The sequence below is a fragment of the Corapipo altera genome, unplaced genomic scaffold (assembly GCF_003945725.1).
Source record: "Corapipo altera isolate COAL_440 unplaced genomic scaffold, ASM394572v1 151, whole genome shotgun sequence".
Lineage (NCBI taxonomy): Eukaryota > Metazoa > Chordata > Aves > Passeriformes > Pipridae > Corapipo > Corapipo altera.
The window spans coordinates 316,731-333,382 of record NW_020884976.1 but is presented as its reverse complement, the minus strand read 5'-3'; the positions used below and the strand labels follow the sequence as shown (position 1 = coordinate 333,382).

The window sequence follows — 16,652 nt, the reverse complement described above, 5'->3', positions numbered from 1 at the left end:
TAGTGGCTCCATGTGGCTACATTACACATGGGGAAATGGCTGTTTCCGTCTTTGTCTCCCAAAATGGATGCAGGGGTCCCCAACTGCCTTCCCCAGGACAGTCCAGGGACAGCTAGGCTGGGGGCACTGGGATGTCCCCAGGCCACATGGATGAGGTACTTGTGCAGCCACCATCCAGCTGGCACAGGGCTCCCCGCTGCCAGGCTGTGCAGATCACGCCACAGACTGGGACCCCAAAGAAGTGCAGCCAGTGCAACACCACCATAATCATTTCCCTTTCATCACTACAGCCATCGGCAACCTCAAGGGCCTGGAGGGCCCTGGTGGCATATGAGGGGCAATAAATAGAAGCCTTTTGCAGGCCATCACCTCCTGCTTGCGTGCCCACCCTCTGCCCACCAGCTCCGCTCCCATGCAGGGAGCATGAAGGAGCCCACAGAGCAACAAGGATGGGCACTGTGCTCCTATGGGATGCCGGCTCCTGAAGGAAGGAGAAGGCTGTACCCAGTGCTCTGGGGGTTCCCATGAGTGGCTCTGGGACCCTGTGCCACCAGCCCTAGCATATGTATATATACACCCACACACAAAAATATGTGTGTGTATATATTACATGCATATTTTTGTGTGTGGGTATATATATAATATATATTTGTATGCCCTCCTATACACTCTAGGAGTAATTTTTTTATATATATTTCTAGATTTATTTTTATATATAGACATAGACATTCTCCTATATACTCCTGGAGTACATAGTACATATACTTACAAATATATAAGAATATAAGTATGGCTATATACTCTTCTATATTTTTATATATATGTTTATATATTCATATTAATTTCTACTTATTTTTATATACATATGTGCATATACACACACACACATACACAGATAAACACTTATGTACTTATCTATTTATCTAGGCTGAAGGAGTTGAAGGTGAGGATGGAGAGGTCAGGCTGTTCCTGCCCCCAGCCTGCAGCATCCAGGTGCCAGCTCCATCCCCACTGGCCACATGGCAGTGCCACCCAGGCACCTCCCAACACCATGCCCACAGACCTGATCTTTGTGATGTTGAATCCAACAAGTGCTGTGCTGGGCACTTCCCTGAGAATTTGCAGTTCATGGGGCTCCAGCAAGGACTTGCTGGGAAACAGGGCAGCAGGATGCCTGGCAGGGATGTTACCTCCTAGCAGCAGCTCCAGGCTCTGCAAGCAGGACCTGGCACCACTCTAAAGTCATTTTGTCCCCACTGATGGGCACTCGGGGCTACGCAAAGCCACAGTCATGCTTCTCTTCCCTCTGCTGCCATGCATCATATGGGCTTCAAACTGGGGATGGACCTTCAGGTCATTGAGGTCTCCAGGGGACCCTCTGCAGCCTTCAACCCTCCAGCCTGAAGGACAGGGTGCACATGAATGTGCCTTTTGCAGGGCACAGTGCAGTGCACACTGCAGCTGGAGCTCCCCACTCAGCAGGCATCAGGCACGCAGGCAGCACTTCCCTGGGCTGCCCACCCAGCAACCTCACTTTGGCTCCATTTTAAGACTCTTCCTAACCCCGTGGAGTAGTGGAAGCATTTCCATGTGATCCGGAGCACCAATGAATCCCTGGCCGCAATGAGCTGCACAGAGCAAAGGGACTTTAGCACATGGAGACATCACTGACAGACCTGACACCCCTCTCTCTGCAGGTAGTGAAGACACGGGATGTTTGTGGGACGCTGAGCCACAGCCAACAAGAATTTGCCCTGACTGAGCATCCATGTCCCATCCCAAGGAAGGCTGTGCAGTCAGGATGTGTATGTGCAGCATCTCCTCTGAGTTCCCAAGGAGCTCAGCCCAGACAACCAAAGCCTGGACATGTTCTCCAACATGTTGTAACAATGCATGCTCCTCACGGCAGGTCAAGCCGAGCTCTTCCAGCCCAGCACCCCTTGCTCTCCCGGCTACACTCCTAGCCAAGCCAGGAAGGGAGCACAGAGGCTTTACCCAGCACCACTGAGAGCCAGCAACCACCTCAATCCAGATCTGATTTTAGTTGCAGCTCAGGGGTGAAATTCCCATTCAGATACTCAGCTCCAGAGGCCAGAGCAGGGGAAACACTTTTACTCCACAGTGTTTAAATTGAAATAAATCCAGTGAGCCCAAAGCTGAGGCTTTGGTGGTCCCAGCCATGTGCTCCCCTCACCTGGGGGATGTGGCTGAGGGCCCACACAAGCTTACAATGGCTTGAAAAAGGAGAGGGGAACTGGGGATGGGTATCAAAGCCTCTGTGGTGGGTGACTACACACCCATTGCAAAGCGGAGTCAGGGGACTGCTGCTGTAGCCCCTTCCCCAGGGCTGCAGGGGGCTGGTACAGGTCTTGGAGGATCCAAAGAGGAGCTGGAGGAGACCTGGGGAAACCATCCAAGCCAAGCCAGCTGAGGAGAGACAGATCCGGCCCTTGGGGATAAGAGTCCCCCAGACCTAGCCCTGTGGGGGGTTCCAGGAGCACCCTGGCTCCATGCCTCAGCCAGGGACTGACTGGCTTGGGTTTGGGCTGAGGGCACCATGGCTTGGGCTGAACTGCTGTCCAGTCATCAGCTCTGGTACATGCCATAGAGAGCAGAGCCACTGGTGGCATGCTCATCAGCTCCCAGCCCAGGCATCAGATGATCCTGACCTGTCCCTGGCTCCACAGTAAAGGCAGTAAAGCCATGTTTGGTGCAATCAGCACTGCAGTGGCCTCTTTCAGTGACAGCTGGCTGCCCAGTGATACCACTCTTACCAAAGGCTGTAGAGGTGCTCAGGGCTCTGCAGCAGTGATTCAGAGCCGTGGTGACATGGCAGTTCTCCCACAGGGACTCCAAGCTTGGACAGCCATCTCCTGCGGACGGGTGTGCATTCAGGGTTCTCTGGAGGATTATTTCTTGTGGCAGTGTGCCCCAGTGCACTGTGCTCTGTGCACACCTTGCTCCTGTTGCCATCTCTGCTCAACTCAAGATCCAGCAAGGCCCTAAAAATGCTGTTTTCCAGCATTTCTGAGTGTGCAAATGTGCCTGCTGCAGGAAAGGGACATTGAGGCATCCTTTCCATAAGCAAGCAGTGGACAATTTTGCAGATCTCTCCATCCTGGGAGATATTTTACATGCAGGTGAGTGTAGGAAGCCTGAACCCAACCTCTTGCTTAGGGCCAAGGCAAGTGGCTCCAGTGGGATACCGAAACCTTTGGCCCTCTGGATGACCCTGCTCATCCCACAGCACGTCACAGGCTGCATCCCATGAAGTGTTCTCATTCCTCTTCTTCTGCCCACCCTCCTCTGCATCAGCAGTGTGAGGAAAGCCCCGTGGCTGGTTTGAGGGCTCAGGAAGCAGCAGCAGGACAGGATCAGCCAAAGATTCCTCTGCGCCAAGGTAAGGACCATCCTGCTCTCCCGCTCAGAGCTCCCATGGCCATGAGCATGTGGCCTCATCCTGCCTGGCAGGGCACAGCACTCCATGCATATTGGCCAGAGGCAGCTGGAGCAGGATGATGTGGTGGAACCATGTGCAGGTCCCACTGGGCTCTTCCTCAGCCCCTCTTACTCCACCCAACATTCCCACCAGCATCCTGGCCCAGCAATGATCCCTGTGCAAACCAGGGCTGGGTACCTCATGGAGCACATTCCAGCTCAGTTCCCTTCCCTAGGACCCCCAAAATCCCAGCCTTTGAATCCTTGAGCCTGCAGGATGCAGAGGCAGCGCCCAGAGCTGCCAGGCTAATGAGGAGCGCATGGGACTCACATCTGGTAGCGATTGAGGCGGCAGCAGTGCTGGGAAGGGAGGAAGCACAGATTTCCTGCAGCACAAAGGAAGGGAGAGGAATGTCTGCAGCAGAGCAGAGGGCCCGGCGTCCCCCCTCCCTCCGCCTTCACAGGGGTGCACAGACACCAGATCATGCTCACTCCTTTGCTGGTGCAGCTGGAGACTGTCCCTGAGAAGGTGTCCCCCTCTCCCCTGGGCTGAACCCCTCGGCTGCCTGGCTGTCCCCCTTTCTACTTGCAGGGGTGACCCCCACGGCCCCTGCCCACCATCCTGGCCATGCACCACTGGAGCCTCCACGGCCTCTTCCCTCCAGCCTGGTGCCGCTCAGGGTCTGGGGTCAAGACAACCCTCCCCGCAGAGAGACACCCCCAGGCTTGAACCCCCTTGAAGAGCCTTGGGAATGGAGCAAAGCCTAGTGAGTGCATGAGGGCAGTGACGTCAAGGCAGGGGCTACTCTATGCTGTGTCGATGGGGATGTGACTCTTGGAGGGGACAAGGCAGGTGGCATTTAGGTCCTCACCAGTGTGGCCAGCTGTGTGAGGGGAGGCAGCTGGTCTGCTCCTGTTCCAGGTGAAGTTTGGTCACCATACCTGAGCACCCCTGTCTGCCAAAGGGATTTTGAGTTGTGCTGCTGGAGGAATTCCCTGGGGCAGCAAAACTCTGTGACAGCAGATGAGAGAGAGGGATATTTAGCAAAAGCTGCCATCAAATCTTCATGGTGAAGGATGGCAAAGTGTTGGGGATGTTTTCATACTGATCCAGGATATTGCCCCAGCCAAAGCTGGGCAGCACAGCTCGTAATTCTGCATCAAAGGACCCTTTTTTCCCTTCCCCGGCAGCTCAGCAGGCTGCAGCACTTGTCCTCCGGCTCCTTCAGCACAGCACAAACTCATGGTGGTTCCTGAGGGTGGGGTTGGGGTAATTTGCCTGTTCAACATATGAGGAAGTCATTCCATGGGGATATTGTCCCCAGGCTGGGGGAAGAGCAGGCGGGGGAGGTGATGGTCAGGACAGACCAACATAGCAACTCCTCTGCCCAGAGGCAGAGGGATCTGAAGTCAGCCCACCCAAATCCCCTCCAGCACTTGGGATTTGGGGATCCTTGAATGGCAATTTGAGGCAATGAGGGGGGAGGTGGGGGGGTAGAAAGAAGGCAATTTCTATTTAAGGATGTCTTTCCATTTGACTGGGGATGCTTCATGTTCTCTCACACATCCATTTCCAGTCCCCTCAAGAGGCAGCACAGCTTCTGTAGGCTTTGAAGTCTTATTAAATCCAATATTTTTAAAGCATTTTTAATCGATTTCAATGGGTCTTTAGTTTTGCTGATTCAAGCCAGAAACTTTTTCCTGACTCCTGTCATGAATGCTCAGTTCAGCCTGTGCCAGCTCTCATCACCTACACCCTAGCACCCAAAGGGAGAACCCATCGCCGTTCCAGGACTCGATAACTCTGTGTGTTTTCAGGGATTGGAAGGGATCTGGGCAGCCACGCAGCCTTGACCTTCCCAGGGCACCCACAAACATTGCCCAGCATGGCCCTGGCAATGGGTCCATAGGGAATGTTCCCCAGCTCACAGGCTGGAAAGACCTCTGACAGTGAAATCCCACCCGTGCCAGTGATGCCGGCAGTCACTTCATTTTTGGCCGCGGTAAAGTCACCCTGTGCCACCCCTTCCAAAGCGGACAAATTCCGTCTGAAACTCTCCTGATAAAGTAATTTAAAACATCTGCAGCTACTTCCAAGCCGGAACAGCGGGACGCTTCGAGATCCCTCCCCGTGCATCACACGGGATGGTCTGTAGAGGAACCGCCTGGAAATCTCCGGCCGGCGGCCAGTACGGGTCGCAGGGCGGGCGGGGGCTGCGGGCGGGGGCTGCGGGCGGGGGCTGCGGGCCCTTCCCGCCGGCGGGAGAAGCCAGGACCGAGGATGTGCTGGGAACGGCGAGCGGGAGGGGGCGGGGGCGGGGGGCGGGGCGAGGGGGGCGATCGGGGCGGGGATTGGCGGATTCCGAGGGGCGGGTCGATGGCTGCGCGCGGCGGGTCGGGCTCGCGCACGCGCAGAGGGCAGGTGGGGCGGCCATGGCGCGGCCCGGCGGGTTGGAGGCCGAGCAGGAGCAGCCGCAGCACGTCCTGTCCCGGCAGCAGGAGCGGCACCGCCGGCTCCTGGCCGAGCTGCAGGCGCTCGTCAAGGCGCTGCCCAGGTAAGCGCGGCGCGGCGGGGCGGGGGCTGCTCGCGGCGCCCGCGCTGACCCGGTGTGCTCTCGCAGCCCCTGCCAGCAGCGCCTCTCGTACACGACGCTCTCCGAGCTGGCGCTGGCGCTGCTGGACGGGACGGTGTTCGAGATCGTGCAGGGGCTTCTGGAGATCCAGCACCTCACCGAGAAGAACCTCTACAGCCAACGGCGGCAGCTGCACAGCGAGCACCGCGGTACCCGGGGGCCGGAGGCGATCCCGGGGGGCGATCCCGGGACACGGGAGGAAGGAGGGCGGCGCTGGGGCGGGAGGACACAGCGGGGCGGTCCTGGGGCACGGGGGTACACTGGAAGTCAGCTCGGGAGCAGTGGGGGCAGCACTGCAGGGAGGCGGTGGAGACCCTGCTGTGGGAGACGGGCCTGGGGCGTTTGTGAGGTGGGGGGTGACACGGGGGGGCAGGTTGTGGGGGCACTGGAGGGGGGGGACACGGGGGTCAGGTTCTGGGGATACTGAGGGGTGGTAGGGGTGAGAGCTGGGCGAGGCAGGGTGTGGATGCCTTGCTGGGGGGAGAGCCCTGAGGGCTGGGTTGTGAAGGCACAAGGGGACTGTGGGGAGTGACGCCGCAGGGGGGGCAGGTTGTGGGAAGGGCACTGGGGGAGGTGGGAGTGGCACTGGGGGGGACCTGGCAGCAGCGTGCCCTCCTGAGCCCCCCGTGCCCATGGCAGGGCTGAAGCAGGAGCTGTTCCACCGACACAAGGAGGCCCAGCAGTGCTGCAGGCCCCACAACCTGCCGCTGCTCCGCGCCGCCCAGCAGCGAGAGATGGAGGTGAGAAAGGGCCGTGGGGGAGATGGGGGATGGGGGGCGGATGCAGAGCCGTGTCTCTTCCCGAGGGTCTCACAGCCCTGTTGCTGCAGGAGCACCGCAGCATCTCCAGAGGGTTTGACTGTTCCCACCCTGCAGCCTTGGGAGCTGCCAGATGTCCTGGCTGGCCTTGCTAGCACAGACCTAGGTTCCCCACCCCATTTTGGAGGTCTCCTCCTCTTGCTCTGCCCTTTGTCCCCCCAGGGCCCAGGCTCTTGCCATCTAGGAGAGCTGCGGTCCAGGTGTGATCTGGGAATCATGGAAGTTTGGGAGCCTGCTCCAGAGGCGATGCTCTCCACAGTGCTTTAATGATTCATCACTGTCTGACAGGCTGAAGCCTGTATAGGAAGCAAGTGATAGAAAACATGGAGTAGGTGCATGAGATCTGCCATGATGTCATAGCAAGTCAAAAGCAGAGAATACTCAAAATAAAAAAAATCACATTTTTGTTAGTAGCACTGATAAGGAGGAAATACCTCGAGATTCCTAAGTGTAGCAATCTGAGAGCATCCCAAGGTATTTGGAAAAGGCACTTGTAGGTCCAGTCCCAAAGGACTTTTTTTTATGTTGGAGATAGATAGAGGCAAGTAGCCAGTTATGTTAATTGATGGAGGAAAATGGGGGAAGTTATTTTGCTCCATGTTAGGCAAAGGAGAATTGTTTAAAGAGAGGCTCTTTCCTGCCTTTGCCCATGATAAGCACCGTGTCAGCACTCGCTGTTGAATCCTTTGGTGTTTCCACATTCCTCCTGTCAAGGTGACTAAAGCCAAGCTGTCCCTGTTATTCTGTCTCTGAGTGACTTAGACTTGCAGCAAGTAATAACCTCTACTGCCTGTTTTAAACATTTTCCAATGTTTTTTCACTCATTAAGTCACCCACATATGTCTCATTTTGCCTTGTCTTACATGCTGTGCAACTTCATCCCACTTCCTTTTACCTTCCCTTGCCTGTCTCCTGTTTTCTTCTCCCAGGTGTTAACAGAGTAACTTCTTCCCTTTTTTTCTCCCAAGTGTTAATAGAGTAACTTCTTCCCTTTTTTATGCTCTGACAATTCTACTGTAGAGCATGTAGAACAGATCAGTCATCTCTATAACATCTGATATGTGTCTAATGGGAGCTGCCCTCTGTGGTTAAAGGTGTCCAAGACCAGCTCCCATAAGACAGCTTGGGATTGGGCTCCCAGGGAAAGTAATACAAGGTGTAGGTTTTAGATGTTTGGCTTCTCAGTAGAACCTGCGGTGTTTAGAAAAGCTTTGCCCATCATACAGGGTTATCAGTCACCAGAGCTGAAGCAAAACTTGTGTTTAAGCCTCAGTTTTCTTCAAGATTTGGCACTTTTCTATAACCCAGAATCAGATGCCAAATCTAAAATAATGTGAGACGCTTAAATTTGGGGTTTTTTCAGGCCCAAGGGAAATCACTCCTCCAGCAGAGTAAGTGGAGGAGAGGATGGTGTGGGCAGCACACTGAGATGGCTGGGAGGAAGGAAAATCTGGGGAACGAGGGATGTGAATCCACTGTATCTCCTGCAAAGGGCATGAACCCCTGGACTGAAGAAAGTGTCAGGACAGAGCTTGCTTAGGTCCCTCAGCATCCCGTAGCGAAGGAACAGTCACCCTTCTGCTTCTTCTTCTCTTGGGCCTTGAGCTGCTTTGAGTTTCCTCCCATTTATTCCAATAAGGTCCTGCCCTGAGTGTTTTCTCTGGAGCAGATGGTGTAGGATCATCTTCTGGTGGATCCAAGTCCTGCATCCTCCTTAACAGCAGGTGGTTTTGTGAAACTCACTGTAACATGCTAATTGCATCCAGGAAAGGTTCCAGGAAGTAGCTCTTGCTCTTCATTAGGTCAGGCCTTTTGCAGAGCCATGGATACATCTGTGCTTCAGACACACCTCTTTCCCACACTATTTGTGGTTGAGATCTCTGTCACTCAAATTCTGGATTTTCCCCAGGAATTGTGGCAGCATGGGTGCATTCAGCTCCCCTCCCAGGTCTGTTAAATCACCAGCCAGTGGTGTAGGGGATCCTGGGGTTTGTGATTTCTCCCTTTCTGTGCAGTGAGAATAAATTTACCTCATGGATATTTCCAGCTGAACACATGCCTCTGTTCTCTGTGTTATATAGGGACAGCATTGAAATGTTGAAACCTGAGCCATTTATTTCTTGCAGGAGAATCACAGAATCATGGAATGGTTTGGGTTGGAAGGAGCCTTAAAGATTACCTTGTTCTAACCCCCTGCCATGGGCAGGGACACCTTCCACTAGACCAGGTTGCTCCAAACCCTGTCCAACCTGCCCTTGAACACTTGCAGGGATGGGGCAGCCACAGCTTCTCTGGGCAACCTGGGCCAGGGCCTCACCACCCTCACAGGGATGAGTTTCTTCCCAGTATCCCATCTAACCCTTGTCCTGTCTCTCCGTCCCTTGTCCCAAGTCCCTCTCCATCTCTCTTGGAGCTCCTTTAGGCCCTGGAAGGGGCTCTAAGGTCTCCCTGGAGCCTTCTCTTCTCTGGGTGAACACCCCCAGCTCTCCCAGCCTGACTCCAGAGCAGAGGGGCTCCAGCCCTCAGAGCATCTCCGTGTCCTCCTCTGGACTTGCTCCAGCAGCTCCACGTCCTTCCTGTGCTGGGCCCCCAGAGCTGGAGGCAGCTCTGCAGGTGGGGTCTCACCTGAGCAGAACAGAGGGGCAGAATCCCCCCCTCACCCTCCTGCTCACCCTAGAAGAATGAGACTGCCATTGTATTTTGATGGAATGTGATGATTCCTGTTTTTCTGTGTGGCTTGCAAGGGAATTCTGCTGCTCAGTGCACCTGGTGAGGGTGTATCACCTTGCCTGTGCACACACAAAGGTGTTTATTTGAGCTGGGCTCTGCTCATCTCCTGCAGTCCTCCTGCTCTCTGCTTCCACTCCCGATTTCCGGAGTGCCTTTGGCATCCACGTTTGCTGGGCTCTGTTTCTTCTCTCTGCTGAGGTTTGGGCAGATGCTGGCAAGGCAGGAGGGGCAGTGTCCTTCTGGTTGGAGCTATTCTGGTAAAGTCCTTCTTTGCTAATGTTCTCAGTCTGTCAAAAATAGAGCCTCAGCATTCAGATCCTTTCATGAATAAATGGGATCTGGGTGAGATTTACAGCTCCAGCTCCATGTTAGTGTCCAGGGAGTCTTTGGGAGGCATTCGAGCTGGCACTCTGATGAGCTTCAGTGGCCTGTGTTACTCCTCCAAGTCTCCCTTTAACCTCACTTGAGAGGGGCACACAGTTGTTGGACTGAGCTCAGCCATAGCTCAGGCAGTGGCTCGTCAGGAAAAGTCATTTGGACACTGGTTGGTTCCTTGTGCTCTTTCCTCATCTCCAAACACATGGAGAGCAGGCTGCTCCGATGACTTCCCTGCATTTTCTCGACTGGGAGCTTTGCAGGTAGAGGTGGTAAGACCTGAGGCTGTGTGGGTTGACCACTGCAGTCACTGGGCTCATTAGGATTCAGGATTGCCCTTGGGTTTCAGTAAAAGTGTTAGAAATGAGAAAAAGCCAGGAGGAAGGCAGATGTTCCACTTTTTTCATTGACCATGGTGTTTTTCAGGCTATGGAGCAACAGATACGAGAGGAACAGCGAATGATGGATGAGAAGATAGTCCTAGAGCTGGACCAAAAAGTGACTGACCAGCAGAGCACCCTGGAGAAGGCTGGGGTGTCTGGCTTCTACATCACCACCAATCCTCAGGTTGGTGTTCAGGCAGGGCGGGTGAGGTATTTTGACAAGGGCCTGGAGTGACAGGACAAGGGGGAATGGCATCCCACTGCCAGAGGGCAGGGTTAGATGGGATATTGAGAAGGAATTCTTCCCTGTGAGGGCGGTGAGGCCCTGGCACAGGTTTCCCAGAGAAGCTGTGGCTGCCCCATCCCTAAAAGTGTTCAAGACCAGGTTGGATGGGGCTTGGAGCAACCTGGTCTAATGAAAGGTGTCCCTGCCCATGGCAGGGGGATGGAATGAGATGAGTTTTAAGGTCTGTTCCAACCGAAACCATTCCATGATTCTGTTTGACAGTACTCTTGGGTTAATATCTTTAATTTAAAAAAAAAGCTCACTGTTAATGTATTGTGGATCTCTGGGTCAGACAGAACGATCTGTCCTTTGCCTCCCAGCTGGTGGGTGATGTGCCCTGGGCAGACCTCTTACCCAGTTTGTAACAAAGGAGCAGAAACCCAGGTACCACTGGGCAGCATTCCCAACTTCCTGCAGTATTTTTCCCAGTGTGGAGGGAAGAAACAGTGTGCCAACAGCCTGCATTCCTGTGACTCTCAAGTGGGTCTGAATAACACGAAAATAAGTGATTTACTGTTTTTGTATCCAGCTTAACTGTACAAACTGGCTTCAGGAGTCTGTTTATTAGGCACCTTGTTCCTTCTTGCATGTGACTTGCTGGAGCTGATGATCTCAAACTGTGATTAGAGAATTGTTCCTAGTTTCCCCAGTGCATTTGCTCTCAAAAGGTCTGAGCAATCACCTGAGTTTGTCCCTGTTGTCTTTATGCCACCACAGGAATGAAAAAACTCAAAACTTCCCAAGTCCTGTTGTAAAGCCACCCAAGTTAGCAGGGAACGCAGAGACAGGCTGTTCTTAACTCTGTTTTTTCAGCTGATTAAATGTCAGTTAGATAAAGATCTACTGGTGAGAAAAGACAGCTTAAATGAAGCGAAACAGGCATTTTTCTAACACCCACCCACACGATTCCCAATCGTGGAGCCTTGAATAAGCCTCTCATTTTCCCTGTGCTGCTATTCCCCAGCTGTATAATGCAGGCAGCCCTTTCTCGCCCTCCTGCCCTGCCTTTTATATTGGTTTTGTAAGTAATAACCCTTAGCAGGGTTCCTGTTTGCTGGGTTTGTGTATGTTTGCTTTTAGGATAGCTGCCAAACCCAACCCGGATCTTGGTTTGTGCCTGTGAATGCCACCAAGAAATCCCTACTGGAATCTGTTCTCCACACGGTTCCCATCAGCTGATGTGTTTCCTTCCAGTCTGTATGAAATGCCTGCTTATGCACTGGATGTATTTTTACAAAAATAGATTTTTATTTTCATAGCATCATGTCTGCAGGGCTGAGTCACAGCCCTGGGCTTACGAATTAGCAGCTCCACTGTGTTGTCTCTGAGATAAACATAACGAAGAAGGAGCAAATGGTAAAGGAACCATAAGCTGATGTTGGTGACTACAGGAGATGGTGTCTCCACTTGATTTCAGTCATGGAAAAGGGAGTTTTTGATGGGGAATGAAATGCCTGCAGGGAATTTGATGCACCAGCACAGCCATGTGTTGCACCTGGCATGGACCCCACTTAGAGGGTACCCAAAGCAATCTCTCGTCTTCCCGCCCTTCTGTGCTGGGAAAGGGTCAGGGAGTTGGAGATGCTGCTGAAGGAGGAGGGGAGGAACTTGGAGGACATCCTCTGGGGCATGTGGCTGTGCGGGTGCAAGGGAATGCTACTGCCCCTACTCAGCCTGCGGAAGTGGCCAGCCCTCATGGCCCTTACACATTTATCACAGTCAAGAAGAAAGAGCATTTCTGCATCCTTAAGGAATCTGAAAGCCCTAGGGTTCCTAAGACAGCCACAGTTTGCAGCAGGTCTGCTAAAATGTTACTGCTCTATATTCTAGAGAAATGCTTAAACACAATGAAGCCTTTGGTTTCTATTTGCCTGGTTGGTTTTTTTTTTTGTTCCCTTAAAATGTGTAGCTCTTGAGGAGTGAGTATAAGCCAGTCCTTCCTGCTTCCTGTAGCAGGTAATGGGATCATCTTATAGAAATGTCTCTTTCCCTTTGCAGGAGCTGACTCTACAGATGAATTTGCTGGAGCTGATTCGGAAGTTGCAGCAGAAGGAAGCTGAGGCTGAGAAAGCTTTTTACTGAAGGAGTAAATCTGCTATTCACTTTCCAAAGTTTTTCCTCTGACTTCCCTCTAAAGGACAAACTGTCCATGCATTTGCTTTGTATCGTGTCAGGAAGAGGCTGTGGGTATAGAAGAACTCACTGGGGCGCTTAGATTAGAGCTGGGGTGAGCAGAGCCCAGCACAGGGGGATTGGGAGCCTCAGGCTGCCTCTCTGGTCATCAGAGCAAGGTGTCCGTTGTATCTGGCTCAGTTGGGAGCTGATGAGCATGTTCACCTGCCATGAACATCCTGCAGTGTAGCTAAGGCCATTACTGAGCCAGGGCTGGACCAGCCGAGGCAGCAAACCCAGACCTGCCATGTGGCAGTGGCCCTGTGTTTAGATGAATAAAACTTGGGGGAAACAACAATTCCAAGGTTTATCTGCTGGAAGATGCTTCTGCGTGTGATTGAAGCAGAAACAGCCTCTTAGACAGGCAGACCCTTCACAGACCCTCCTCCAGGCAGGTACCAGTATCATCTGTATTAAAGGAGGATTTCAGGCCTCACCCAGTGTTACTGGACTAATGTTAGCAGTGTTCCCACTGACTCAGGGAGCAGAGAAGGCTGGAGAGCTTTTGCTTTGTTCCTTTAAACCAGTTTCCAAATGGAGAGAAATAAAATGCTCTGCCCTGCCTTCTGGGGTTGCAGCTTTCTGAATGCCAGTGGTTATGATTAGGTTTGTCCCATCCCCATTGAGGAGTATGGGGCTCATGGTGTGCTAGATGGAAGCAGGGAAGGAACCTGGAGTGTTTCTGAGATCTTTCAGGGTGTTGGAAGAACTTGTGGGGGGAGGTGGTGGTGAAGGAGACAAACATGGAAGATCTGAGCTACAAGGACCAATAAGTCTTTTGGAAATTCAGGACTGAGATCCCTTCTCATTTCCATCATGGGTGGGTGTTCCCCGTGGGGATGATGCTACCATGGTTCAGCAGCTGGAGACAAGACCCACTGATTGTATGGGGTCTCCACCTCTTGAATGAAAATTCTGAGCTGGAAAGTGGACTGGTGTGGGTCCTGCACCACTGCAGGGTCCCCACGAACCACCTGGAACTGTTGCCACTGGATCCTCGGATGGGAGCCCTGCACTCCACTGCTGAAATGGTGACGGGTAAGGTGGACAACATTCTCCTCTGGAGACACCTTATTCATCTTGTGGGAATACATGGTAGTCACTGGTACTTGACCAAGTGAAGTCAGCATCTGTGTTCAGATTCGTGGCCAGAGCTATTACCAAGGAAATTGCTTCCCAGGCTGAGGATGAGGAAAGCAGGGATGAATGATCGCAGGAAAGGATGCCCAGATGCTGGGGGTCACGCTGCCTCCTAAAAGTTCCCCCCTTCCTTGACACGGGTGCTCTGGAATCACTGGAGCAGCAGCAGAGCAATGGTGTGGCTGGAGAAGCTTGGATTGGGGTTACTGCCGGTGGGTTCAGCCCCACTGCGCTGCCCTTTGGGGCGAGGACTGGAGCCTACCTTGATCTGGGATTGCTGGTTGCTGCCGTCTCTCCAGGGGCAGCCAGTGCTGGGGATCACGGCGGCTGTTCCAGCACTGCCATGACAACAGCAGCTCTCAGGCTTCCTGCTTCCACCATCTGGCTGCGGATGGCTCTACCAGGCAGCTGATTGGATCCAAGCTGAAATTTTCCATGCCTGTGGTCAGGTTGAGTTTCAGAAGGGCTTTTTGTCGAGGTAGAGAGCTGCAGGGGGTCAGTGGTGGTAACTGTTGGGCAGCATTATCCTAAGGGAGTAAAGCACCTGGGATGGCTCATGATCAGGTCAGCAGGGTTTAAGCAGATGAACACTTGCTCAGTCCCCCGAAGCTGGGCAGTACAACACAGAGAATACAGATATTTTTCTAAGCAAATGCTGTTTGTGTCAGCAGAGGGTGACACCATCCCACTGCAAAGCTGTGGCACTGCCAGTGTCACGGGTAAGACCTGGTGAGAGCTACCCAAGGGGCTGGAAGTGCTGCCAAGGATTACTGGGCTTTGGCTGTCTCAGCTCCTTGGTTCAGTGACCTGTGCAGCCCCCAAGCTCTTGGTCGGTGCCCCAGGAACACATGTTCGGGGGCCCCTTTGCTTGGTTCAGCCACCCACAGAGCTGGACTGTAAGTTCCTGCCCAGGGCTCCATGTGTGCCAGAAGTGACGTGGCAAGGGGATGCACCAGAGGATTGAGTTCCCCATTCAGGTACAAGGTGACTGACAGGAGAGGTGTGGCCCCATGCCAGCCCCGTGTTCACCCAGGAGCTGTAGGACGGTGAGTGAGGGTGGCAGGAAAGGACAAGTTCTGTTTTCTGCTTCCTTTTCCTATACTTTGGGCTGACGAGGAGTGCAAGGTCCCCTCCGAGTAAGGAGGTCAGTTCAGTGTGGATAAGAGTGAATGTATTCAGCTAGGAGCCCTCAGTGTTGCACAGTGGGCTCTAAGCTGTCCATGGTGACATTTGAGGTGATGACAGCTGGGTCCATGGAAATGTCAGCTTTAGTGCTCAGATGCCATCAGAAAATCAGATGAGACATAAGGAGGGGATCAGAGAAGAAAATGAAAACATTTTGCTGCTGCGAAGCACTCAAATGCAGATCTCTTCACCCCAAGAAGGGCACCCCAAGAACAGGCCCTGCAAAGGCCCTGGTGACACCAGGGTTCTGGAACACCTTCCAGTTGAGCTGGACTTCTTTATCCTTGACAAGGGGCCCAAGAGTGAACAGGGTAAAGATAAAACTATATATCACACATGGAGAGGAACTTTGCTCTCTACAAACAGAGGAGTGGGAGCATTGCAGGACACCTGTAACAGGCAGGTTTGGGTGGGACAGGTGACTGCTTGGGAAACTCCTTGCCGAGAGGGGCTGGAGAGGCAAAAGGTTTGTGTTGGTTCAAGTGGAGGTGAAGCACTTCTGGAAAAGAAACACCTTTTGACTTAGAGATGGAGAGAGGCGATTCCCCTTCACGACAGAGCCAGGTGGAAGCGCACAAGCTTTTGCTCAGGTTTTGTGCTCTTGCCCAGGCACTGGCTGGGCAGCAGGACTGTGAGCTGGATGGGCCTGTTCAGGAGCTTCCCTTCCACTGCTGCCCCTCCAGCCACTTTCCCCACACCACATCTGCTTCTCCATGACAAACACCTGAGCATGGAGGGGGAGCCTGTCCTCAGGGCAGCAGCTCCAGAGCAGAGCGAGTAGAGGCAGAGGAGCAGGGTCTCAGCCCTTTGCTCCATCCAGAACTGTATCCAGCAGAGGAGATTTAGGATAAGTGCTCTATCATAGAATCCTGGAATGGTTTGGATTGGAAGGGACCTCAAAGTTCATCTCACTCAAGCCTTCCACTGCACCAGGTTGCTCCGAGCCCCAGCCAACCTGGTTCAAACATTTCCAGGGATGGGGCAGCCACAGCTTCTCTGGGCAACCTGTGCCAAGGCTTCACCATTGTCACAGAGAATTACCTCCTAACATCTAACCTAATCCTGCCCTCTGTCCATTTGAAGCCATTCCCTGTTTTGTCCTGTTCCTCCATCTCTCATCCCAAATCCCTCTCCAGCTCTCTTGGAGTACCTTTAACTGGAAGGGTCTCCCTGGAGCCTTCTCTTCTCCAGGTGAACACCCCCAGCTCTTCCAGCCTGCCTCCAGAGCAGAGGGGCTCCAGGCCTCGGAGCATCTCCGTAACCACCCTGTGCCCCGTTTCCGTGTGGCTCCGGCCCCGCACACACCCCCGTGGGAATGCCCACCCTGGCGCCTTGGGGACCCCCTGTTTCAGCCTCTTACTGGGCCTGGGGGTGCAGCCCCGCTTCCCCCAACCTGTGCTCCCCGCTGGGAGGAAGACAACCCCGGGGATGGGGCCAGAGCCGCCCGTGGAGCTCTCGCGGCCCCGGGCGCTCCCCCGCCCCGCCCGGCCCC

The 16,652-nt window shown here is 53.6% G+C and overlaps 1 protein-coding gene across 1 annotated transcript; it reads left to right on the top strand.

Moving 5' to 3' along the window:
- The first annotated feature begins 5,854 nt into the window (after window positions 1-5,854).
- On the top strand, window positions 5,855-13,399 carry LOC113957738 (protein DGCR6). The gene is made up of 5 exons (XM_027665479.1): window positions 5,855-5,993; window positions 6,060-6,220; window positions 6,711-6,811; window positions 10,421-10,561; window positions 12,662-13,399. The coding sequence occupies exons 1-5, from the start codon at window positions 5,872-5,874 to the stop codon at window positions 12,743-12,745; spliced, it is 609 nt and encodes a 202-aa protein (XP_027521280.1). The 5' UTR covers window positions 5,855-5,871; the 3' UTR covers window positions 12,746-13,399.
- Window positions 13,400-16,652: the final 3,253 nt, after the last annotated feature.

Coding starts and splice junctions, on each gene's coding strand:
- LOC113957738 (XM_027665479.1), top strand. CDS start 5,872: ATGGCGCGGCCCGGCGGGTTGGAGGCCGAGCAGGAGCAGCCGCAGCAC. Junction 6,221..6,710: donor GCTGCACAGCGAGCACCGCG/GTACCCGGGGGC, acceptor TGCCCATGGCAG/GGCTGAAGCAGGAGCTGTTC. Junction 10,562..12,661: donor ACATCACCACCAATCCTCAG/GTTGGTGTTCAG, acceptor TTCCCTTTGCAG/GAGCTGACTCTACAGATGAA.